General features: G+C 43.3%; 1 protein-coding gene across 7 annotated transcripts in view; it reads right to left on the bottom strand.

The window, feature by feature from the left end:
• STARD13 (StAR related lipid transfer domain containing 13) overlaps positions 1-26227 on the bottom strand; it is a 219686-nt gene that overhangs the window by 23483 nt on the left and 169976 nt on the right. For all 7 annotated transcript variants that reach the window (XM_043477442.1, XM_043477447.1, XM_043477443.1 and 4 more), the window contains exons 4-5: positions 12173-12236; positions 28-1418 (exon numbers count right to left, since the gene is read on the bottom strand). In XM_043477442.1, coding sequence (XP_043333377.1) covers positions 28-1418; positions 12173-12236 — 1455 coding nt within the window. The remainder of the gene's footprint in view (positions 1-27; positions 1419-12172; positions 12237-26227) is intronic.

Here is a 26227-nt window from a genome sequence, read left to right as displayed (position 1 = left end):
CTCATTTCACAAAGCCATGCCACCAACCTGTTTGGCCTGGTCAGAGAGGCCCCTACTCCCGAGTCCCTCCTTTCTCTGACCCCAGCGGCCTCTGACTCAGTAAGAGACGCTCTGTCTCTTTCCATGTCACTGGGTGTGGTCCGACCTTCGGAGACAGAGTTGCCTTCGAAATCCAAGGTGATCTGATTGGGAGAGGGGAAGGGGGAGAAGCCAGCCTCTCCGGCGCTGTGTGTCTGTGGTTCGGGTAACATGTTTCTGGACCAGTCATCCACTACCTCCTGGAGCCCATTGACGTGATGGAGGATGTCATCCAGGTGAGGGAAGAGGTCATCCTTCTCCAAGTCCAGAAGGTCCCCGGTGCTGGCGTACAGGTGGGAGCCGGGGACGTTGTCGTAGATGCTGACCCGACTCGCCCTGTGGCAGGACCCCATGAGCCTGGGCTCTCTGGCCCCCGGGCTGGGCTGTCTGCCCAGGGAGATGCTCCCGGTCCTCCAGTTCGCCCCGTGGCTGTTGTCTGTTGGCGAGAGGCTTTCGATAGAGAGCGCCTTGGGGAAGGTTCCTGGCTTGTGGTCCTTGGGGACGTGCACCACCAAGTTCTCTTGGGAGTGAAACTCGTGCGCGTGGTGGTTTCTGTCCCCCGAGTCCCGCAGCGCTGTCCCCGAAAGCACGTCCAGGTCTTCGAGGTACATGCCCCCGCGCTTGTGGGCCTCCTGGCACCTCCGCTCCTTCAGGCCAGGTGTGCTCCCCCCACTGCTGCTGTTCTCCGAGGGGCTGCTCTCAGCACCCCACTTGGCGGGGCCAGGAAGCCCGGCACTGCCGGTGGCGGAGGGCGAGTTCTGGAGGTGTCCGTTTGGGATCTGGACGCACTGCATGGCCTTGAAGGACTCGGGCTCCTGCTGCAGCACTGGACCGCTGATCACCAGGCCCCCGGTCCGCCCCTTGTGCCTCCCCTGTGTGCCTTTCCCTCGCAGCGTTTCCATGCGTTTCAGGAACGACTTGGCCCTGGCCCGGCTGGGCTTCTCATTCTTTGGATGCAAAGGGTGCTGGAGCCCGTCTTTGGGGGACGGCAGGAGGCTGTTGCCCACCAGCGCGGCGTCCAGCATGACCGGGCCGTCGGCGCAGTACTGCCCGGGGCCCTCAAAGGCCTCCTGGCTGGCGCCGTGCCCGCCCAGCTGGCTGCGGCCGTCGCTCCCGCCGCTGCTTTCGCTGTGAATGGAGCAGACCTCAGGCTCGCTCAGATCTGTGAGGACGCTTTCACTGCTGGTCGTGTTTCTCATCCTAATGTCTCCCGACAACCCATTTCTGTCTCCTCCAGGAAACAGTGTGTGGAGGTCGTCCACGCGAGACCACCGGCGGCTGGTTCTTTGGAAAGTCCATTTGTTGCTGATGCAGAGATCTTCCTCATCGGAGTCGTCACCCTGGAAAACAGCAGCAGGATGCTAATGTAAGGGTGGCAGGGGTGGAGAGGGCAGTCCAGGGAGCGTGGGCACGGCACCCCCGCCTCCTCCTTCCCTCCCTCTCACGGGTGGACCCTTTTGTTGGTCCCTCCCCCATCTTTATTGTCCTGGATGCCCTCTTCCTTCCCAGTAGCTGGAAGATCCCTTCCCAACCCGTCCAGCGCTCTTCCCTTCAGTTTTCCTTCCCTCCTCTATAAGAAGCTTCATGGACCGATTATAGAGGATGTAATTACCATCTGGCTAGACAGGCTAAATATAAAACACCTGCAATTCTCCCTTTTTGAGTAGAAACTTAATCTTACCATAGAAGGCACTTACTTCTTTCCATCTCTTTATGGAGCCCTAGGACCATATTTCTAGCTTTCCTCTTCTGAGCCTCAGAGTCACTAGATCTCAAAGCCAATACTCCTTAGTCTCCCAGACTTGATTCTTAGCATATGTTCCCATGCAAGTTAACAGCCAAATTATCTCCAAATTCCTGGAAGTGGAAATTTGGGAGCCATTCTAGAGATTCCTGGTGGAGGAAGGTCCCATCCCAGCCAGCACCACCAGGCCAGCCTTCTTGTTTTTAATCAGCCCTGGATCCGAGTTCCTTCCTGGGACATGGGTATCTGGGTGCTATGGCCCCACCATTTTGCCCTGTCATACACCTCACACATTTCTCTTACGTCTGGGTTCTGCCTGAATTTGTAGCCCCTGAGACAGAAGAGTCTGGGTTCCCTGAATCCAGAAATGGCTTTGTTTATCTTTGCAAATCCCTGGGCCCGGCCCAGCACAGACATATAAATAATTTCCTTTCCAGATGAACTGGATCACCCATTCCTTCCTCCTCTTCATTATGTGTATTACCAAGACCCGACTCTGACATGGTTCTCAAACCTGCTCCCTCGTTCATATCTTCACTCTCATTCCCCAGTGTGGGCCCTTGGCACCTCTGGCTGCGTTATTACAGTAAAAACCGGGCCAACATCCTCTCCATCTAAACGACTTTCCACAGTGTAATCCAAGTGCAATCACAGGGTTTCCCAGTTTAGACACTTTTCGTTCCCCTTAGCTCTCTGAAGTCTGAGTATGGCATTTTCAACCTGACTTTCAACCTGAAGCTCTTTCAACCTGACCCCAATGTGCTTTTCTTATTTTAATGCTTCCTCCCCATCTTCCTGCATTCTGCTCCCTGACCTGCAACTAGGTCCAATACCCAGCTCTGTGACAGGATTAAGAGCCTAAAAGGTTTATATGGTCCCCTGTCCTTCCCTGGTCCCTGACCATTCTTGGGTCAGCTTCATGGGTCTCTTTGATGCATTCCTGACAGCCCCAAGGCAGTGACTATGCTTCCACTGTGCTCCTGTAGCATTTAGATCTTTATTGTAACATTTATTATAATGCTATCTTAATCTCATGTCCCATGCACCTACTCTCAACTGTTACAGATAAACTCATCAGGTCCAGGGCCTGCGTTTCTGTGTCATATTCATATTTATATCCTCCCCAATGCCGAGTGGAGAGTGACTGCTCTCTTCCTCTCTATGTGTGTGTATATATATATTAATTGGACTAAGTGTTATTTCACTTTACCTTGGCATCCGGTTCTAAGACCTGGTTGCCACTGCAAGCAGTACCAGTTAGACTTAGGTGACTGTCTGAAAGTTGCTTACTCTCTCCAAAGTGCATTTCTATCATTTATAAAATGGCATTTATAAAATGGGACTGAAAATTGGTTCTGCATCATAGGTTTGCTTCGGGGATTACATGAAATAACGCACTGACTAATCCTTCATTGAGGGGTATTTTGGCTTATTTGTTATTTTCTCATGTTTGTTCAGCTGCATCTGTGCTTCCTGTCCGTGTAAGATCTTATCCATCTTTCTATATATCTGGCAGCTACCTTAACTCCTCTGGACATCGCAATATATTGTCTTCAAGGAAAAATAAACAGATGCTCAGTCAGTGAATGTGGGATCCTTCCATTCTTATTCCTTGAAAATCTAGGTTCACAGGGATTAGACTACATAACAAATTTGAACTTTCAAGTATAAGGTGGAAGAAAGTAGAAAACCATGGCAATCACAGAGAATTTCATAGCTGTGGCAGCATGGTGGGAAATTAGCTTTGAGTTTTAAGAAAGTTGCATAAAACTTTGGTGAAAGAGCTTAAAAAGTTGCACAAATGGAAAAAGGGCAAGACTCTAGGACGAAGACTCAAAAATATCCTTTCTTCATAGCATTTTCTACCTCCTCTTTCCCTGTGATGGATACAATAAACCCTGACATCTAAGGGCTATTTAAATATCAGGTACTGTGACAGTTTGAGGGTTGAGTTTATTGGATTTTCATGTCATATTTCAGGAAGCTAGGAGAAGTTGATATTAAGTAAACATTCTGAAAAAAACCTCTTAGCAAACAGTTTCTGAGAAGGCAAAAGAAGGATATGCTTTTAAAGAAAATACAGATTTTTAAAATAGAAACTACAGCATTTAGTGTTGGCTCCAATGAGCTCTCTAAAGCAATCCCAAACTTGGTTACTGATGCTAGCAAACCACATACTAGTTGGAGAAGGACTTCTTTATGTTGGTTTAGAAAAGATGCCAAGCCGGGCACTGTGGGCTAGGGATGGAAAGCCTGCTCCTGTCTGCTGGGCTCTAAGAGCTTATTATACTGGCTCTGGGCAAAAAGAGATATTTACAACCCAACCAAAGCATGTGAAAAAGTGGTAAACTCCTGGGGAGAAAGGCAAACAGTTCAGGGAAATTTTGCAGTATTTAGATGGTTTGAATCAAAACAAACAAAAATCAAAGCAATAAAAAACAAAAATAAAACAGAGAAAAAAGGAAAAGATACCTATCTTCTTTAGTGTGCAATTATCAGAGTACGTCCAGAGGGTACTGACATGATTCTGTGTCTGTTTTTTCCCACTGGTGCAGGATCTTTGAAACTACTGATAGTGACATACAGTAAGAAATACATTTTTTAAGTTATAAATGGGTACTAGAGATGCAAGGTAAAACACCATAGATATAATGAATACCGTGTATGTTATATATGTAAGTTGTTAAGTGAGTAAGTTCTAAGAGTTCTCATCACAAGGAAAACATTTTTTTTTTTTTTTCTATTCTTTAGCATTGTATCTCTGGGATGATGGATATTCACTAAACTTACTGTGGTAGTCATGATGTATGTCAGTCAAATCACGTTGCCCACTTTAAACTGATACAGTGCTATATGTCAATTATGTCTCAATAAAACTGAGGGAGGAAAAAAGGAAGTAATACAGCACTGATAACAGTATATAGAACATACTAAGTGCTCAATATATGTTAGCTGCTCATAAGAAAGAAAAATTCCAGCACAACTCAAGGCACATATACAAATTACACTAAAGCTAAATAAATAAATACATAAATTTATGCTATCACAGTTATCTTTATCTTCTGATATTTTATATTCTAGTTTAGTCCATTTCATTTTTTTTTAATGTTGTTTGCAACCCATTAGGTTCATCTGATAATCTACCAATGGGCCTTGATTCACAGCATGAAAAACACCACAGTTTTAGTTTTTTATATACTCAGGGACCAGCAGATGGTCAGGGACATAGCAGACTCTCCAATAATAAATGTAAGGTGTACTCTTTAGGAGATGATCAGATTTCATCTTTTTTTTTTTTTTTTTTGAGGCTAGACACAAATAGTTTGTGATTATTTAGAAACGCAAAATGGAAACCTCTAGGAGTCAGATGTTTTTATGATAAAAAGACACACCAAACTAACTTTATTCTCTTATCTCAGCAATTTAGTAAACCAGGGAAATACTAGGGACACGTGTGTCTGGATTTCAGCCAGGAACTCACAAAAGGCCAAGACACCAAACTGCTGGAGGCTACAGAGCGTTTTGTGAGTAGCTGGTTGAGTAACTCCACCAGAGAGGGTGATGGAAAGACTGAAAGCAAATGACGCAGGACGCCTCCAGGCTGTGTCCATTTTAAGAATAAGTTGAATGAGTCAGAAGGATCCATGTTTTTAAACTGTGAAGATGGCACAGATTATTCACTAGGTGCTGTTTGTGCTGTTGTTTATTTTTAATTGGAGGACGACTGCTTTACAGTGTCGTGTTAGTTCCTGCTGTGCAATGAAGTGAATCGGCTATAAGTACACGTCTCTCTTCTCACTTCTGGACCTCCCACCCCGCCCCCATCCCATCCATTCAGGTCTCACTAAGCCATCTTAAGCAAGGCACTCACTTTGAGACTCAATTTTCTCAGCTGTAAAATGGAAATGATAACAACCCATATCTGGCATGGTTTGCCAATAGAATCAAAAGAGAGTATACGTGAAAATGCCAGATAAATCTTAAAGTGCAAGATGAAACTAATTATTGTTAGAGAATATTGATTTGAGATGCATAACGATCTTAACAGAATTGAAGGATGGCCTGTTAATAAGATGAAATTTCATGAAGTTAAACACGAAGAACTTAACTTTACAAATCTATTACAGGATGTGTGGGATGGAACAGTCTTCGTTCCTATCAACAGTCTTGAGAACTGTAGCAGATTTAGGCTTAATATGAGTTAACCATGTAATGTGGTAACCAAACCAAGACATTCACCTTAGGATATCTGACCAAAAGCATGGATCTCAACACTTGGGAGGTGCAGCCCCATTGTATTCTGCACCGGTAACATACATTAGGAACAACGGGCCACAGCTTAAGGGGCCCATGGAATGGGATATATTTCTAGAGTAGAGTAATCAGGTTGGCCAGTGATCTAGACATCACAACCTTCTATGAAGGATGATTAAAAGGACTAATGGTTTGGTTTAGAAAAAAGGAACTCGAGGACAGTACAACTCAAAGTGTGGTCAAGGGGCTGACAGTCCCCTGACCAGTCTTAAGTGAGGTGAGTTCAGACACTGAGAGTAAGTACTAAAACCATTTGTCACCATTTGGCATGGCTGTGCTATCCAAGTTCATGATTACTGGACTTGTCTTACTAAACAGGGTTGAGACCAGCTTGTGTGCTGGGCTCACAAGGTCCATGTTACATGTGACATTTCAAGATCAGTTTATCTAGCATAACCCAAAGTGTATAACGTACAGGATTCACTGTTTTACAGAAAGACTATTGTAGAAACTAGCTGGTGACTGTGGATTAGAGGTGAAGTTTGACAATACAGCCTCACTTCGTTTTGGTAAAAGTAAAAAGAATAGCCAAAGCTTTTAAAAATTACTTTAAAAACCTCTTTATTTTTATTTTTTTTAATGTGTATCATTTTAAAAGTCAGTATTGAATTTGTTACAGTATTGTTTTTGTTTTATGTTTTGGTTTTTTTTAGCTGCAAAGCATGTGGGATCTTAGCTTCCTGACCAGGGGTTGAGCCTGAACCCCCCAATTTGGAAGGCAGAGTCTTAACCACTGGACCGTCAGGTAAGACCCACTCAACATATTCTGTGGGACTGGCTTCTTTATGATGGTTAGTATTAAAACAAAGAAGTATTTGAGATACACATTTCCCCCTGTGAGTGGTTTCTGTCAATCAAACCTAAATTAGATAACAAAACTCACCATCGGGAATACTCATAGTCATAGTGTTTGACTGAAATGTTGTATAGACATTTAATATGTGGAATTGGTATTTCAAAGTAAACTTTTTGTTTAGTTCTGACAGCTGAACAACAGAAAAAAAGTTGCAAATGCAATCATGATTCTTCATATTAATTGCCTAAGTGTACACTTTTAGTAAAAATATGAACAATTTTTGTAATTCTTTTCTGTTTCCTGGTATATTTGTTTCAGTTATATTTATTGTAATGCAATTTTGTATCTTCAAAGCCTAATAAAACATTTAGTCTTGTATTTTCTCTAGTACAATCATTAGAGATTATCTAATGATTGTATCATTCATATTTCTAATATCATTCATGTTTCTAATAATTGTTTTGTAATGAATTTTACAAAAGTATCTTGGTCAGTGGCAGGCTGGGAATTTTTTAAAAAATTGATCATTCACTGTAGACAGTTTAAGAAACTTTGTTCTAGATTGAACAGAGGTTAGAAAAGTTTCTGTAAAGGGCCAGATAGTAAATATTAGAACACTACAGCTACTCAACTCTGCCTTTGCAGCCAAAAGAATGTGTGTGGCTTTATTCCAGTACAACTTTCTTTACCAAAGCAGGAGCAGTAGCTTGCTGAGCTCTGGTCTAGACAAAGAAGAAATCTGTATTCTGTGCCTCTCCAGAGAGACGAGTTGGAATCAGACGGGCACGTTTACATCAAGTCAACTTTTAGCTTATTATATGGAAGACTTCCAGTACTTAGGAAAAAATAAATTGCCTTGCATTTTAATGAACTCAAGTCTAGATGCTTATAAACAGAGGCTGAGTGAATTGCTGGATGCTCTGAAAGTAAATCCTGTGCTGGATAGGAGGTTGGAAAAGATGAGCGAAGAGCTCCTCTCACTCAAAGATCCAGGTTCGAGGATATTCACACATAACACTCTTCAGTGTAAGATGTACTACTCTCCACCAAAGGAATGATGGAATGAAATGTAACTTCTCTCATTTGACTCTGCTGTTTGGAGCTGCCAGGTGGTGTCTTATTTAGTGGGACATTTGAGGTTATGAAAGGCAATGGGGGGGAGGGTGCAGGCGGAGGCTCAGACCAGGCCCCCTGACAACAGCTGCAGCTCCTCTGAAATGCCCACGGCATCCAGGCTAGGAGGTGCTGGCTGCAACGTGGCAATTAGTCATGGTTTCTTTGTTGCTTTCCACCTTGGGGTCATGATTTCAGAGAGCTTTATTAAAACTATGACTTTAACCAAGACCTTCTTTTGAAGCCACTCGTCTTCCCTCAGGAAATCTTAGGTAAGAGTCCTGTGTAAGCGTCTCATACTTTCCTCACTTAGCAGAGATCCTCATTGGAGTCTTCAGTCTCTGACTTTAACTTTGAATAGAACCCACATCACATTAACACTGACTGTAATGAGGGGATTTCAGTGTCATCATAAAGCAAGTATGAATTCTGTAGGTCATAATGAAGAAACCGTTTTCTGAGCAAGAGTAGCTTTGCATGTGCCTTGGTTGTTTTTAATTTAGAGGAAACTTCAAACTTCTTTTGGCTTTTTCTAAAAAAGTGAGAACATTCGTAACTGAAATTATATATGCTTCAGAGACAAATGCCAAAAACAGACACTGCAAAGGGAAGGATTTTGTCTTTTTTAAACAAAATCTGACCATCTCTTTACACTGGAAACAGGAGCCCATACGAGCCCACAGATGTAAGAGGTGGCTACTCCACAAGTACATGGAAATTTAGACGTGTATCTCCCATTAAAGTTGACTGGAGCTGAGTGTCTGAGCCCTCCTGTTCAGAAGCACGGCCCTGCCACTTGCAGCATTGCAAGGGGAGAAGCCTGAGGCCAGATGTGGGCAATGGCTGGGTCCTCAGCCTCTCAGAAATGCAGGGGTTTAGTAAGTCTTTCAGTGAGATGCATGGCCAAGATTGAGGACACTCTACCTGCTTCTCATGGGGAAAGTAATCTTGAATCTTTAGAGGGCTGCTTTTCTCTTCTGCAAAGTGGCAAGGTGCGATTTCAGTTGTCCTGGTGCTTTACGAGTGAGTGGCATTTGATGTACAAGGAAAGTGCATGCCTAACTAAGTATGAATGAGGCTTCACCACTGTCATCTATTTGTGGATTTTGTTTTGTTTTTTTTTCCCCTATCTTGGGTCAACCCACCAAACTCTTCAGAATTAAACAAAATCAGGTGAGAACCAAATTCAAAGCAGAGCAATGAAATTCATGGCTCTTTTAACCACGAGAGATCCAAAGGTAAATTTCCACGAAGACATTAAATAAATTGTGGACTTGAGTACAAAAAGCAAGAAATATCCCTCTTCTAAAACAACAATAAAAATACCTAATTGTATATATTGCTGAGGAAGCCCTTCTGGGTCTTAGGCCGAGGGCCAGAAGCTCATGACAATACATTTCTGAATCTCTCTCAAGGGCCAGGAAGGGCAGAACAGCTGGGTTCAGATCCTGCCTGTGCCATTTCTGAGTGGCTCTGGGCAAGTTACTCAGCTTCCCTGTCCTTCAATCTCTGCATCTGTGACATACGGTTAGTGATGAGCAGTGGTACCGGCTGTGGCACCTGCTCACCACACCACAGAGTTCTAAGAAGCACACACAGCCTTCTGGGGCCCTGGAGGGAGAAGCATGACCGTGTTCCCAGGTGGTGAAGCCATTTGGGGATGACATTCTGGGGAATTAAACATGTCTGGGCCTCTGCAGATTAGAGGTGAGCATTGTGTTTCTGTTTCTTGGATTGATTAAAATAGGGACAAACCCAGAGGAAACGCTACTGTCTTTTTTTCCCTTCTGCCAAACAAACTAATTCCACAGTTGATTGAAGCTCCTGTGGTGCTTGGCTCTCAAGTTTCACTTTCTGCTTTTGATTATTTAGCCTGGTCCTAGTCTGCATTTAGTGTTTTTTTGCAGTAAAATAAAAGATTGGCTGAAGCTCCAATACTCTGGCCACTTGATGCGAGAGCCAACTCATTGGAAAAGACCCTCATGCTGGGAAAGACTGAAGGCAAAAGGAGAAGGGGGTGACAGAGGTTGAGTTGATCAGATGGTATCACTGACTCAATGGACGTGGGATTGAGCAAACTATAGGAGATAATGAAGGACACAGAAGCCTGGTGTGCTGCAGTCCATGGTGCCATGGAGAGTTGGACACAACTGAGAGACAGAACAACAACAAAGGACTGGTCTGTGACTTGTGTAAGGAGCAGATCACAGGGACACGTGCCACCACCAGGGTCTCCTATGTAGTTGCTTAGACCACAGCCCCCAATGCGTGTCACGACTAAGATTCACGAGTGGGTGGAGACCACTCACTGGATTTATTTATTTCAAAATTCAGGCCACGAGTCCCTACATAACAACGTGGAAAGCCCTGTTTTATCCAAGTGCCTGCATCCATGGGGCCCACAGCTAAGTAGGGACTGTAAGTGTATACACCACCATAGCCAATGTAAGGCATAAATTAAGAATGTCAGAATGCCGAAGGGACCAATTTACACAGGAGCTTCTGCGAAGGTAACATGGCCTAATGCATGTTATTCAAGCCTGTCCCACGTGTGGGTTTTGAAATGCTGGTGATAAGGGAAGAATTCAATCATACCACTTGGTTGAAAACAAATCGTGTCGTTAGTTTTTGGCATTTGTGTTTGTGATACATAGCAGCTAAGGATCTGCACTGGCAGCCGGACAGACCAGCCACACAGGCGTGGCTGTGCTTGGTTTAATAAGAACCATGTGTTACAACCAAAACAACATCTGACCTTCCTGCTTCAGTGTATGTACTTCTCAAGGGCTCTATTCAGCCAGACAGCTGTTGGGACGTTTATTCCCACATTTTTCATTTTCTTTGACCCGGACAAATTGCCCATGTTTTAATATATTCTCTGGATATTGTTTTTCACCATTTTACCTCCTTAGCTTGAATCTTTGGTTCCTAGCTCAAACTCCAAATTGTTTTGAAGGTGAGGTCAACCAAAATTCATTTGCGCTTCTTTTTGGGTGCTATTTTAGAGCAGAAAGTCAGGCTAAAGTTATTTTTAAAGATTTGGTTACTCGGGAGTGACTTAAAATCCATGGGTTGTAATGACTTCTCTGTGTAGACCAGAATAAAGAACACTTTCTTAAAACTAAGGGATGTTTTCTCTGCTTCTTCAAAATATAGTGAGGCTTGACTTGTTACATACTGAAGATGTGAAATGAAAAAAGTAGCTAACGATTTTAGTTCTGAGTTTCCTAAAAGGATCAATTCAGTGAGAAAGAGAGGTCTTTCAGCACAGTGGTTATGGGCCTCAGTTTTGGAGTCAGACACACCTGAAGTTGAAACCCTGCTCCTCCACCATCTAATAGATCACAGGCAAGGGACTTAGCCAGTTCAGGTTTTATTTTCCTCTCTAGAAAACAGAGACCCTCTGCCACAATGTATGAAATACCATAACATAGCTTGTGGAAAACAGTAAGTGCTCAATAAAGTATAGCTTTGTTTCAGAACTGAAATTGCCAGCCTTACACCTACAGAGAGAAAAATGCCTGCAAAGTCCTATAAGAGAGAGGAAGTGTAGTGACTCTGGAAACTGAAGGACGTCCCCTGTGACTAGAGAAAAGGGCAAGGGGTGAGAATGGAGAGACGGGCGAGTTCTGAATCCTGTTGTTACCCTCTCCCTCCACCTGCTCAACCACGATGAAATGAACCAGCCTGACAATAAACACATCCTGAACTGGACTTGAAACAAAATGCCATCGGAAAGAATGAAGCAGAAGACACCTGGCATGACCCGCCCCATAGATTCTGTTCTTCATTCTCTTAATCTACAAATCACTGGAGAACTTGAGTCTAATATGGAGTGGACATTTACAACTAAACGAACTTCTGAAAGATGATCACAAACAAGGCGTTTTATGTTTGTATGCAAACCCTCTGATCAAAACTAAAGCAAAGTGAAACAGATGTTAGCCTAGGTTCCTATCAGGCTTATTCATGATGCTTATGATAAGATGAGATATTTGGAGAATAAACACATAGACGGTCAGTCATTTCAGAATTTTGGTTAGGTTCATGTTGTTTTTAATCTGTGAATGCAGCTTGTCCTGCTGGTACAGACATGGTCTTAGTAAGGTGTAGTAAGTTATACCTACCTTTTTCCTTTGGAAGTTCACATCAAGTTTCATTGAGGCACACTTGTTCAATGTATTTAGTCGTCTAAAAAGAAAGAAAAATGTGATCATTGCTATCACTAATGAACCTAAATCTTTCCAGTTTGATGATTCTCATCGGTTGCCAGTGAAGCTGAAAGTGCAGAAACAACCAATCACATCCCCAGAAAGGACACTACCCAGAGATGGTACATGATAAAGGGTTCCCTCTTGTTCTCCAGCCTCCAGACCTGAGAGGACCTTCCATGAAGCTTACCAATCCTTGCTGCTTCCCTTTCATCATTCTTGGAACCCATGGGAAGTAATTTTAAGCCATATTTTCACCAGCCCCTCATTTCATCTGCCACTTTGACTTTCTCTCCAGTCTATCCTGCTAATCCCCAAATTTGGATCAACTCAACCATCTCTCTTCTCTCCTGCTCTTGTGTATAAATGGGAAAAGAACTCACATTATAGTGCTGAATTATATATGCCACGAACTGAATTGTGTCCTTCCCAAACTCAACAGTTTGAAGCCCTAAACCCCAATGTGATTGTATTTGGAATAAGAAGTGATTAAGGTTAAATGAAGTCATAGGTAGAGCCTTAATCCAATAGAATTAATGTCTTTAAAGGAAGAGACTGATTCAATGGACATGAACTTGGGCAAACTTCGGGAGATGGTGAGGGACTGAAGCCTGGCATGCTTCAGTCCATGGGGTTGCAAAAAGTCGGACACGACTTGGTGACTGAACAAAGGATGAGACACCAGAACACCCCCTCCCTCTCTCTCAATCAGCCATGGGAGGACATGGCAAGAAGGTGGCTGTCTGCAAGCTAGGAAGAGAGTCCTCACCAGAAACCAAACCTCACTGGCACCTTGATCTTGGACTTCCCAGCCTCCAGAACTGTGAGAAATTAAACTTCTGTTGTTTAGGCACCCAGTCTGTGGTATTTTGTTTTAGCGGTCTGTGATGACTAGTACATAGCAATGCTTACATTTTGAAATTCTCCCTCAGCTGGGCTCCTCAAATTGCTAACCAGCATTTATTTCATTTTTTCTCTCTGTTGGCATTCATTCTCAGATCATGAAAAATATCACAATTCCTCAACAGACCATTGCCAGTGAGAAAATACAGCTTAAGTCATTAATTCTTTTAACATTTCTTTCCTTCATCATATGAAATGTTCATATTCTTTTTAAAAAATATTTTTCTTTATTTATTTGACTGTATGTCATGCAAACTCAGTCATAGCATGAGGGATCTAGTTCCCTGACTAGGGATTGAATCTAGGTTCCCAGCATTGGGAGCATGGAGTCTTAGCCACTGCACCACCAGGGAAGCCCAAGATGTTTATACTCTTTTTCAAAGCTAACCCTTTATCATGTGTTTGACTGTAACATCCACCACATCATCTGGGTTCTTTTTACTCTGCATAGGAATAAAGAGATATCAGCTCTTAAACTAGATTCTGATGACGGTTATCTCCTTTCTCTAGCCTGGACACCCCACCTGAGCTCCAGAGCTACATTTTTCAGCTATTCACTAGTCTCATTCATCTGTGGGGTCCTCCTGGCCCTTCAAACTCACCTATGAAAACTGAACTCACTGTATTCTCTTCAAAACCTGTTTTTCCTGTTTAAAGTCTTGTCTTGATTAACAGCATCACCAGTAAGTCACCCAAGCTAGATAACAGAGCCATCTTCCTGTTAATTAGACCGCCACGATGTCTGTGAATTTTGCCTCTTCTTGGTCGTACTCAGCCCCGTCTCATCTTTTACTTAGAGGCAGGAGACAGACAGCCTGTTAAACTGGTTTCACTAATGCTTCACATTGAAGTAGTTCTTTTTGTCAGCTTCTTATTGTGATATTTACTTAAAGTCAGCCATCTCCAGTTTACCCACTTATTAGACATTCATCAGTGTCAACTGTGACAGGCAGTTATGGACTAGAAGCTGATCACCTCGTCTGAAGCTATCTTCCCTCAGGTCCTTTGCTCCTGTACCTGATAGCCAGTTCCAAATGTGTGAAGGTCTCTACCTAAGAGCTAAAAGTGTTATCTGAGATGCATTATGTACAGTTGATCTGTGGGCAGCATAGGTTTGAACAGTGTGGGTTCATTCAAACACACATTTTTTTTTGTCAATAAATACACGGGAGGGACTTTCCTGGTGGTCCAGAGGCTAAGACTCCATGTTCCCAATGCAGGGGGCCCAGGTTCGATCCCTGGTTAGGGAACGAGATCCCACATGTCGCAACTAAAGATCCTCCATGCTGCAACTAAGATCTGGTGGAGCCAAATGAAAAAACAAATAGGAAATTTTTTTTGAGATTTGCAATATTTTGAAAAAAGCTTGCAGACGAACCAACACAATACTGAAGTAGAAGAACAACGTTGGAGAATTGACAATACCCAACTTTTAGACTCACCATAAAGCTATAGTAATCAAGACAGTATGATAGTGGTAAAAGAAGAGACAAATCATCAGTGGAATAGAATAAAGAGCCCAGAAATAGACCCACACAAATATAGCTAACTAATCTTTGACAAAGGAGTAAAGGCAACACAATGGAGAAGAGATAGGTTTTCAACAAACAATGTTGAAAAAACTGTACATCCACATGCAAAAAAAAGTCAGTCTAGACACAGATCTTATACCTATCACATAAATTAACTCAAAATGGGTCACAGATCTAAATGTAAGCACAAAACTGTAACACTCCCAGAAGATGTCATAGGAGAATATCTAAAAGACCTTAGGTTTAGTGATGACTTCCTAGATACAACATCAAAGGCATAATCTATGAAATAAATACTTGACAAATTGGATTTCATTAAATTAAAAACTTCTACTCTGTGAAAGACACTGTCCAATGTATGAAAGGATATGCCATAGGTGTGAAGAAAATATTCATAAAAATCACATCTGATAAAGGACTGTTACCTAAAAAATACAAAAAACAACTTAAAATCAAAATAATAAAACAATCCAATTTAAAAAAACAGACAAAAATTGGGATACCTCACCAAAACAAGATACACTGGTCACAAATAAGCATATAAAAAATGTTCCACATCATATATCATTACAAAATTGCAAATTAAAACAACTGTGAGATACCATAACATACTTATTAGAACAACAACATTCTAAAACATTGGTATTACCAAATGCAGGCCAGGACGAGGAATGACAGAAACTCTCATTCATTGCTGGTGGGAGTGCAAAATGGTACAACCCCTTTGGAAGACAGTTTGGCAGTTTCTTATAAAACTAAACATCTTCTTACTATATATTCCAGTAGTTATACTCCTAGCTGTTTACTCAAAGAGTTGAAAACTTATTGCACACAAAAACTTGCACAGGAATTATTTTTTAATCCATAAAGACAAATATTGTATTTCTAAAGGACACATACACTTAAAATATAAAACAATGTGACCAAACTTTTGCAGCCAACATGTCCACAATAGCAGTGGGTGTGAGGTGCTACTGCACAGGGATGTTTATAGCAGCTTTATTCATAATTGCCAAGACTTGGAAGTGACCAAGAGGTTCTTCAGTAGGTGAACCGATAAACTGTGGTACATCCAGACAATGGAATGTTATTCAGTGCTAAAGAAACGAGCCATCAGCCCATAAAGAGACATGGAGGAACCTTAAATGCATATTACTAAGTGAGAGAAGCCAATCTGAAAGGCTACATACTATATGATTCCAACTATATGGCATTCTGAAAGAGGCAAAACAGTAAAAAGATCAGTCGTTATAGGGACAGTAAAAAGATCAGTGGTTACTATTGGTGAGGAGGGAGAGGGGAATCACAGGATGGACAGAAAGGGTAGAGGATGGTTAGAGCAATGAAATATTGCGTATGATACTATAATGGTGGATACATGACACTATACATTTGTCAAAACCCATAAAATGTATAAGGCTGAGACTGAAGCCTATGCAAACTACAGACTCTGGGTGACAACGATGTGTCCGTGTAGGTTCACAGCTGTAAGGTATCACTTGGGTGGGGATGTTAATGGCGGGAGAGGCTGTGCATATGTGGCCACAGGTGGTAGATGAGAACTCCGAATACTTTGTGCTTAATTTTGCTGTGTGTCTAAAACTGCTCTAAAAATAAAACCTATTATTTAAAAACGTAATCTTTGTTTTGTTCATTTAAAAGTCATTTTATTTCTTGGAGTTTGAAATTACTGATGTAAAGTGATCTGCATTTCTTTTGCTCTGAATCTACTTTGTTATTAGTACTCAATTCTATCTACAAAATTGTCATGATTAAAGACATCTTAGAAATTCTGGATACAATTTCAAATATCATATGCACAACTATTCAGTTCTTCCACTCACGATGGATACATTTATCCAATCATCATGCCATATACTTTAAATATCTTATAATTTTGTCAGTTATACCTCAATAAAGCTGAAAAAATGCAACTGATTTTTTAAGCTGGGAACAAAAGACAAAGAAGAAAAACACTCTTTACGGTGACCTGAGACTAGGCAGACATTCCCAGCATGGTGTAGCATCAGTCTGTATTTATCTTCTATAAGGTAAACAATGGCTAGACTCTCCAAGAATAGAAAATGGATAAAACACACACCCTGGAGGGATGGAGATGCCTCTTTAAGGACTGGCTGCTTCAGGTAAAAGAACATGTCATATAACAGAAGGATTCACAGCCCTTTATCAAAACCACCATGAATTCTATGACTACAGCCAGGCTGCATTTAGGACAAATATTAGCATCAGCATTTATTTCCCTCTAACCTAATGATGGGGCTTCCTAGGTGACTCTGTGGTTAAGAATCCGCCTGCCAATGCAGGAGAGGCGGGTTCCATCCCTGGGACGGGAAGATCCCCTGGAGGAAGAAGTGGCAACCCGCTCCACTGACAGAGATGCCTGGAGGGCTACAGTCCCTGAGGTTGCAAAGAACTGGACAGACTGAGCAACTAAACAACAAACAATAAAAATCACTTAATGATAAGTAACATAAAACCCTTGGGAAAACCTGAGCTGTCTGTCACTGGTGGCCTGGAAAACTATCCCTGCATGAACAGGAATTATAAAATGTGTTTTCTTCGCTGCATGAACAGTGTGTCTTCCACTGGATTAGAGCCTCTTTTGAGAGGAACCATAATTTATTCTTCTAATCCACCTGAAACCTAGCAGGAAATTTTATACATGATAGTCTCTGTAGGTTTTTCTTTTAAACTGAGCACACTTTGTTTACATTGGTCCAATCAGCAACTGACTTTAGTCACAATAGACCTTGTGTAGTCTGAAGAACAGAATTATTCTCCCCACTGAATATGACGGGCTGAGAGCTGCACCTCATTTGCATCTCTAATGCCCAGCACAGGCACTGGTTCAGAGAGAATCCACTGGGTAAATGTTTGCTAAGGAAATACTAGAACCTGGCAGGCTCTGGGGACCGACTGGCCTGACCTCTTTTATTTTCAAATGAGGAGACTAAGGCTCTGAGAGAAAACACTTGCTCAGGGGAACCATGCAGCAGCTAGACAGCTGGACTTTGCCCCGTCCAGAGATTTCTCCGCTCCAGCCTCCTCAAGGAGGATCCAGGAGGCCTAGGAGATGACAGCCCATGTCCTGGACCTTGCACAGGCTGGTCAATAAATGATAGTTTCCTTCCCCTCGCTACATTTTCCATGGAAAGTGGAAACCCATGACGCATATTGAAGCTGTGCAGTTTGTGCTTTGGGCAAACTGGATTTACGTGTTGACATAAGCAAAGCAGTTTGACCCTTTCAAACCGACCGCCCACAATGTCCATGGCTACCAGAACCTGTTAATTTATACTGTTGTCTTCAGAAGGCTTTAGAAGGGTTCATACATTAGTAAAGGAGAAAGAGTCCGAAGTCTCATTTTAAAAGTGAAACTTGAAATTCTGTAGGGAAAGTCAACAGGAAGAGAAGAAGCTGAGATACAACCATCTGACAGTGGGCACCATGTTCCAGAAACAAGTCGAGGGGCTGGGAATGCATAGGTGAACCAGATGTGGTCCCTGCCCATGAGGATCTCACAGTTCTGAGTGGGATATAAATATGATGAACAAAAGGAAAAGCAATTAACTCTCAGGACGCAGAAGGACAAAGCCTCCCAGAGGAGGCAGTATTTGAGCAAGGCAATGAAGGACTGAGAGAAATTCGCTGCCCAGATGAAAAGGACTATAGGCAAAGCCAGCAGTCATTAACTGGAGTGCCCTAGTCTCGGAACTGCAAGGATGTGAGCAGGAATCACTGGTGGGATGGGCAGGGGTCAGATCACGAAGAACCAAAATGAAGATGTTAGAGCAATCTGCAGCAAAGGGGAGCTACTGAAGGAGTTAGGAGAGTAATGCAATGCCACTGCATGCCGGAGACAAAACTGGGGGCAGGATGGAGAAGGAACTGAAGAAGAATGACTGTGGAAGACAGTTATAAGAGTTTAGGTGAGAGATGGCAAAGAGGAGCAGAAGGGGAGTAAGAGCAGATGAAGACTTGGCCGCTGATGTAGAAGCGTGGGGGCCGGGGAGAAATAGAGGGTGACTTCTGGGTCTCAGGCTTTTGCCAATGTGCCTGTGTCAATCAGCAGGGAAAACCGTGAAGTAGGGAGGGGCCAGGAACTGGGATTCAGGGAAGAGACACAAGGTCATGCTGGGATGCCTTGTGACATCCAGACCCACTTCGGAATGATCAGCAAGCAGAGGATATACACAGAGGATACATAATCATTAAACCAATCTTCCAGGGAGAATTCAGTGCCCTGGAAACTCCCATGCTCAAGGGCTGGGTGGAGCAGGAGGAGCTGGGCTGGGGGAAGGTGTAGTCAGAGATACAGGAGGTCCACGGAACCAGCTCAAAGTGGTCCTGGAAGCCACAGAAGGAGCATTACAGAGAGAAGGGAGCAGTTGGTTCATTGTATCAAATATTTAAGAGTAACTGATACAAAACAAAAAATATGCCTCTTGGGTTAGCAGTCATCGCAGGCAGCAGCTTCGGAGAAGCCTGAGTAGAAGGCTGAGCTGTGAGTGATTGCCGTGAAGAAGTGTAGCTCTGGAGGAGAGAGATTTAGGGCATTTGAGGAGAAAATGAATAATTTATTGCCACACAATATCCTCTCACAGATAGAAGCGTTAAAATAATTTGTGAACTGACAGGTTATTTTCTTCCAGGTTCCAATGCAATTTAACAAACATGTATTGAATTCCTGCGCGGCACATGGCCACAGAGCACCGTGAGCCCATGATGTACCGAACAAGATATGGCTCCTAGCAGTGAGCACTATGGAGCCTGGAGGGCGTCCCTCACCTCCCCAGCTAAACACATGTGACAATGGGGTCAGTGTGCAGCGAGCTGTGCCCGGGCTGCCCTGACTGACGAGGGGACACCCGGGAGGAGAATGAGGGAAAGGCAGGCAGGGTGCTTGCTGGGGGCGTGGGGACCAGAGGGAGATGGGGAGGGTGGTCAGGGCCCCGTCTGAGCGGTGTCCCACTCGGTCACTGTGACAGAGCCGGGGAGACACAGAGAGGCCCTCTGCACTTGGCGCATATACGGGAGCGGTGGCGCCCTTTCCTTCTCCTCTTAGATGCATATTTTACCTTTAAACTACCAGACTCTAGACTGCTCATGAGGTCTTCCATGCTGACTTAATGGTCAGTTTCCTGGGCTATTTTTCTAATATTCTTGCCAAAAGCTCAAGAGGAATAACAGGCAGGGGTGCGGATTCATCTCTGACGTGCGATTCTGATTAAAGCTGCAGCCTGAACTTCTCACCCTCCTCACCAGGGTCAGAGATGAAAGGTCTCCAGCCCTGTCTGCTGAGGAGTGCCCCAGGCGTGGCCCTCAGAGACGGTCAAGAGCAAGTCACCTGGTCCAGGGCCCAGAGGTGAGCGCCCCCGGGAGCAGCGGCTCCTCCTTGCGGGGCCTGGGAAAGGTCCCCTGTCTGTACGGTGGTTCACAGAACAGACTCCACAGAGCAGGGTGGAGAGCTCTGCCACAGACACGTGTCTGGTGTCTTCTAGGCCAGGGCGAGGCCTTTTAGATACCACAGGCCATCCAGCGGGACGACTTTCTGGTGTCTGGGGGGAAAGAAAGGTGTCATCGGAAGTCGCAAGGGGCTGTCACCAGGCCACAGCTGAACCAGGGGAGGCCATGCCTCTCCCTTCCCGAGCTGTTCACTCTGGCTGTTCTTCTAGCAAGTGGTCCTGGGGCAGCAGAAACGCTGGCTCCTCACAAACTGGCCCTGGATATCAGTGGAGGTGTGGGAGAGGGATGGTAAAGCATGGACTGATCTTGCTATATGATATTCAAGGGGGAGGGGATGTACATGTGGCATGGCACTGTATGAGTTGCATAATATATATTTTTAATTGACTTACAGTTGACAGACCACCTCAGGTAAGTTTAAGGTGTATGACATAATGATTTGATATTTGAAATGATCATCATAATAAGTTTAATGTCCATCATCACACATAGTTATTATCTTTTTTTTCCTGTGATGAGAATTCTTAAGACCTACTCTTTCAGCAACTTTCAAATATGCAATACAGTATTGCTAACTATAGTCACCATGCTGTACATTACATCCCCAGAAAATAATTTGAAATCAGCAATAGCCTCGAATGATGAGAGTTTTGGGGAAGAGTGCAAGCTCCCTCCGCAAATTGATCAAGGACATTAGCCACAGTGGCCCACAGGTAAAGAGCTAAAAACAAAATAGGGGCCTCCCAGGTGGCGCCTGTGGTAAAGAATCCACCTGCCAATGCAGGAGACGCAAGAGACGTGAGCTCCATCCCTGGGTCGGGAAGATCCCCTGGAGGAGGGAATGGCAACTCACTCCAGTACTCTTGTCTGGAAAATTCCATGTACAGAGGAGCCTGGCGGGCTACAATCCATGGAGTCACAAGGAGTCGGACCCGACTGAGCGACTAAGCACACAAAAACAAAAGAACAGGTTTCCTTGGACTTCTTCAGTTTGTGGATTTCAAAGTTTAAATTCACCTACGCCTGTACTAGAGAAGTCAGACGGGGTGTCCTCAGCTTTTTAACTTTTCACAATTTGCATCTAATCCAGATAAAATTTCTCCAGTGGGAATTAGGCTGGGTTGAAGCAAGGGTCATACCAGGGATTTCTGAGAAAACTGAAAGAAAGCAAAACCCCCGGAGGGAAGGGGTGGGAAGAAACATTCACTCCCAGGTGCGGAGGGGCGTCTCTTGGCTCCTCCCCTGCCTGCCGGATAGACGTGGGGTCCCCCTTGGTCAGCCCCGGTGCTCTTCTCCTCTCTTTACTGTCTCACTCTCAGGACCTCATACCTTTCGTCCGTGGATGACATTACATCTCGGTCTCCAGCTGAGGGCCCTGTCCAGCTCCAGCCCCACATGCCCAGCCGCACACTCGACACCTTCCCTGGCACCTCCAGCCCCTCAGCGCATCACCCCTCCCCACTTCACACCCCGGCTGGACTCCTCTTGTCTCTCTCCTCGCTGTTTCCTGACTCGAGGAAAGGCATCACCGCCACACAGCTGCTCAAACCTGGAGGAATCTGGTGCCCCTGAACCCCGAACAACAACAGCAATGATAATAATAGTATCTGTTATTCATAGGTTCCGGTGAGGATAAAATGAAGCCAATGTCAAGAACTTAGTATACTAGTCAGCACACAGTAAACACTCCAAAATGATAGCCATGGTCATCTATTTTTGATGTGGCAAAGCAAGGCATTTTAAAAAAATGTTGCTAATGTTTTTTAAATAATGCAATACAAATATCTAAACACACATATATAGACAGAGAAATGAATAAAATTAAAGATATAAACTCCTTCTTTAGCCCTGCTGTTCTACTTTGTAGCTTCTTGGGTATTCTTCCTAAAGTTATTTTGAGTAGGTGGCTGGAAAAGTTTATATAAGAAACAATTAAAAAATATAAAAATCAATTTTTATAAATGTACACATGTATATATGAAATCCCTACCTTGGACCTTTCTATATCTGTACCTGTCTTGGCTGCCCCCATTCTATATGGCCTACCTTGGGGTGAGGTTTGTGATGGAAAGTGGGGGTGGGGATGCAGATGCCTTTTCTGCACATTAAATTAGTCAAATGAAACAAGAGTGAAAGTTCAAAATAACCACATCAAAATTTCATGTGTTCTTGTCTGGGTAATTCCTACTGGCCTTTTAGGGTCATTTTCCCAGGAAGCTCTCTCTAAAACACTTTCACCCTTAGCTCTCCTGCACCTCTACTTATAGCGATCATACCATTTGTCCACATAAGTCACAGCTTACTCAATTCTCCACCTAGGTACTATGGGCATCTGGGGACAGATAATTCCTTGTGTGGGGGGTACACTGTGCCTTGTGGGAGGGACCAGCATGTCCGGCCTCCACCCGTCAAATGCCAGGAGCATCACCACAGTAGTGACAAGCAAAACTATTCCCAGGCCTCGAGACAGGATCAAATGCTGCCCCCACCTCGAATTGAGAACCACAGCACTGGACTGAGACTTCAGGTGAAAATTCTGTCTTATTTGTCTCCCAGCAAAGTAAGGCCCTCAAGACACAGCCTTGATGAGTGACCTTAAGGAAGAGATGACACAGTGCCACTACTCTCAACGGTAAGTCAGTTCTAAACTCTTCACAAGAGGACTGAGTGTGTTTTAAACTCTTACTCTAATTATTATTATTTTTAAAAGTTGAGGTCCAAGATGGTACAAATGCAATCAGAATTTCTAACCTTGGGACTTACAAGTTAAATTCGGAAGAATCACAAGGCAACATAGACATCTTGGGAAGAATTACCTTTAAAGGAAGAAATTAAAAACAAAACAAAAAACACTCCAAATCATGTTTCACAAAAAGACCTAAGCTTTCTTTGGAAAATGCCAGAAGCAGCCTGTGTGGCTTTGAATCCTAGTACTGCTATTTACGAGCCATAAATGGGCAAGTTATTTCATACCTCTGTGCCTCTGTTTCCTCATTTGTAAGATGGGAATGATATTATAGTCTATTTTATAAGATTATTATGGGACTTTAATGAGTAAATATTTATAAAATGCTTAGAGGAGTGCTTGCCAAGCACTTTGTGGCTTATTTATTTATTTATACTTTGGCTGCTTTGGGTGCTCAGACGCGAGGGCTTCTGTTGGGGAGCTCAGGCTCCAGAGCGTATGGGCCCCATAGTTACAATCCACAGGCTTAGTTGCTCTGAGGTATGTGGGATCTTAGTTTCTCGATCTGGAGTTGAACCTATCTGTTGCACTGGAAGGAAGATTCTTAACCACTGGACTACCAAGGAATTCTCCAGGACTTTGTGTTTTGAAGAAATGAAATCACTGCTTATTGGGATTTGTAGTTAACTTATGAAGTTAGAATTTCAAAGGTGGAAGTGACTGTGATTATTATGTAATCATCTATATTCTTCTCCCCATGATTTGTCTGTGGTTTCTTTCAGGTAATTGTCACAAATTATTATGTGCCATAACACACAATATGGGCTTCCCTGGTGGCTCAGATGGTAAAGAATCTGCCTGCAATGCAAGAGACCTGAGTTCGATCCCTGGGTTGGGAAGATCTCCTGGAGAAGGGAAAGGCTACCCACTCCTGTATTCTAGGCTGGAGAATCCCCATGGACAGAGGACCCTGGTGGGCTACAGTCCATGGGGTCACAAGGAGTCGGACACAACTAAGTGACTAAGCACAGCACAGAAACGCAATATATAAAATATTGTACATTTTGTATGATATTCTTAAAGAGAAAATTTTAAAGTATATTATCAATTTTCATAAAGACTACTATAATTTAAAATTATTAATGTTATTTAATTTACTCAAATCAAATGGTGTGCCTTTGTGTGTAGAAGTAAACTGTAAAAAGCATTTTTGTTGGCACTCTCTCCTACAGTCTCCCTTGTCCCACATGATATGCATTGCCATGAGCTGTTCTTTTAAATGCAAAGGGCAGTGACAGATGAACTGTAACCTTAGTCAATTCCATATCTTCACGAAACAGCACTGAACAAGGTGAATGCCTTTGTTTCATACATGTTATAATTACTGTTTATTAACAGCATAAGTTAGGCAGATCTAACATTAAATTAGAAATTCAGAGATCATCTTGGGCATCAAAGCTCTATGTTATTAACAGCAGTCTGAACAAATACCCCAAACCAAAATGCTAACAGAACATGCTACTTCTGGGAAGTCTCATTTGGGAGCTTTGATGTGCTGCAGTTTGCCTTATAGGTGACAAACCTAGCAAGGTAGTGCGATACCTTGGCTATGCCTACATTCTGATACTGTTACAGTTTCCATTAGCTCATCCAGCTATTTTAGATTTGCAATTAGCTTTTTATTACTCACAGGGGAAATTATTTTTCAATTAAAAATTCAATCAAAAACCATCAAAACAGAATTATAATGTGGTTGCTAAGATAGCAGAGACTGCAGTACTATTCTGACTGGCAGTAACAGATAATTTACAGACTCCTTCTGTGCACTGGTGCTGGCAGAGTTGCAGAAGCAATGGTGAGGAGTGAATACACTTCTGGAGATTCACACCTTCACTAAAGACAGCAAACCCGTCTGGTTTCCAAGGTCTGAAAATGGGAGCCACACACCCACGTGTGCCCAGTCAGGCGTGAACCCTCCCTGTCAGCAACGTCCTTACTACCATCCACAATTTCTTTATAAATCTATAAAAAGAACACTACTCAACAACTCTCCAAGTGTAAATGGGGACCCAGGACATTAACTCTCTGTCCATACATGAGAGAAACATTCAGAAAACTAAAGGTGAACAAAATTCTTGTGGGTAACATTTACAGTAGGAGAGCTTCAGCCCTCTGGTCTCTGTTTATCTACCTGGCAGAAGCTACCTGCCCTCCGGCCATGGTTCCCTGTTCCCTTTAGGATTCTGCATTGGCTCAGCGTTTCAAATATGCGTGAGAAATGTGGAGCCCACAAAGTTTTAAAACTACAACACGAGACCAGCTCCACCACTGTGTCTGCAGTGCATGAGGAAGAAAACGAATAAAATCACAGCCCCTTACTGCTCTCTAGGCGTCAATCATAACATACCATATAAGTGGGTGAGTGTCTAATTAACCACTCATCAAACTCAAAATTTTAAAAGTGCTGTCACTTCCCTCAGGCTGGAAGTCTTCCTTCTGCCTGCTTTCAGGAAATCTGTGTCTTGAAGGAATTCATAAGGAAGGCAATGAAATTCCGTGTGTGTTCCTTTAGCCAACCTACCTCCATCTCTGTCTTCCTATTCCACTGGCATCCTTTGGTCCACCTGCTGAGACTACTCCTTTGGCCTCTGCTCTATCCACTGCTCCTATGCCCTGAGAATCTCAGCTCACACACTGCCAGACAAACACTTTCCTTATATCATACTAAGGACGACACAGCTGCCCTAAGAATTATTCCAATGATAACAACCTCCTGCCACTCAATGCAAGCTGGGCCTTATCAAGGGCACTGTGGTATCTGGCGTTGTTGCATCCCTGCTCAGTCCCTCAGTTGTGTCCGACTCTCTGTGACCCCATGGGCTGTAGCCCACCAGGCTCCTCTGTCCATGGGATTCTCCAGGCAAGAATACTGGAGTGGGTTGCCACGTCCTTCTCTGGGGAATCTTCTGACTCAGGGATTAAACCCATGTCTCCTGCATCTCCTTCATTGGCACACGGATTCTTTACCACTAGTGTCACCTGGGAAGCCCTCTATAATAGAAGGCTTTCTGATTTTTCTGGCTGACACAGCTATTATTATTCACAACTTTATATCTTGAAATGATTCCTGTACTGGCTAATCTATAACATGTCTGAAAGGCATGTTTTTTTAAGTAGACTTCAATGGAAAAGTCCAGAACTTAGTCAAAGGATCTTAGACCACATGCAGCAGTGAGCAGATAAGGATTTATCACCCACATGTTTGACACTTAACGTGTGGCCCACTCAGCCACATACATCATCAAATGAACAGAACTGCACATTTAGAAGCAATGTTCACTCCTGCAATCCTGAGTTAAAAAT

Source organism: Cervus canadensis, chromosome 9 (genome assembly GCF_019320065.1).
Source record: "Cervus canadensis isolate Bull #8, Minnesota chromosome 9, ASM1932006v1, whole genome shotgun sequence".
NCBI classification, from domain to species: Eukaryota; Metazoa; Chordata; class Mammalia; order Artiodactyla; family Cervidae; genus Cervus; species Cervus canadensis.
The sequence above is the reverse complement of the archived record's forward strand: the minus strand, read 5'-3'. Positions and strand labels throughout refer to the sequence as shown.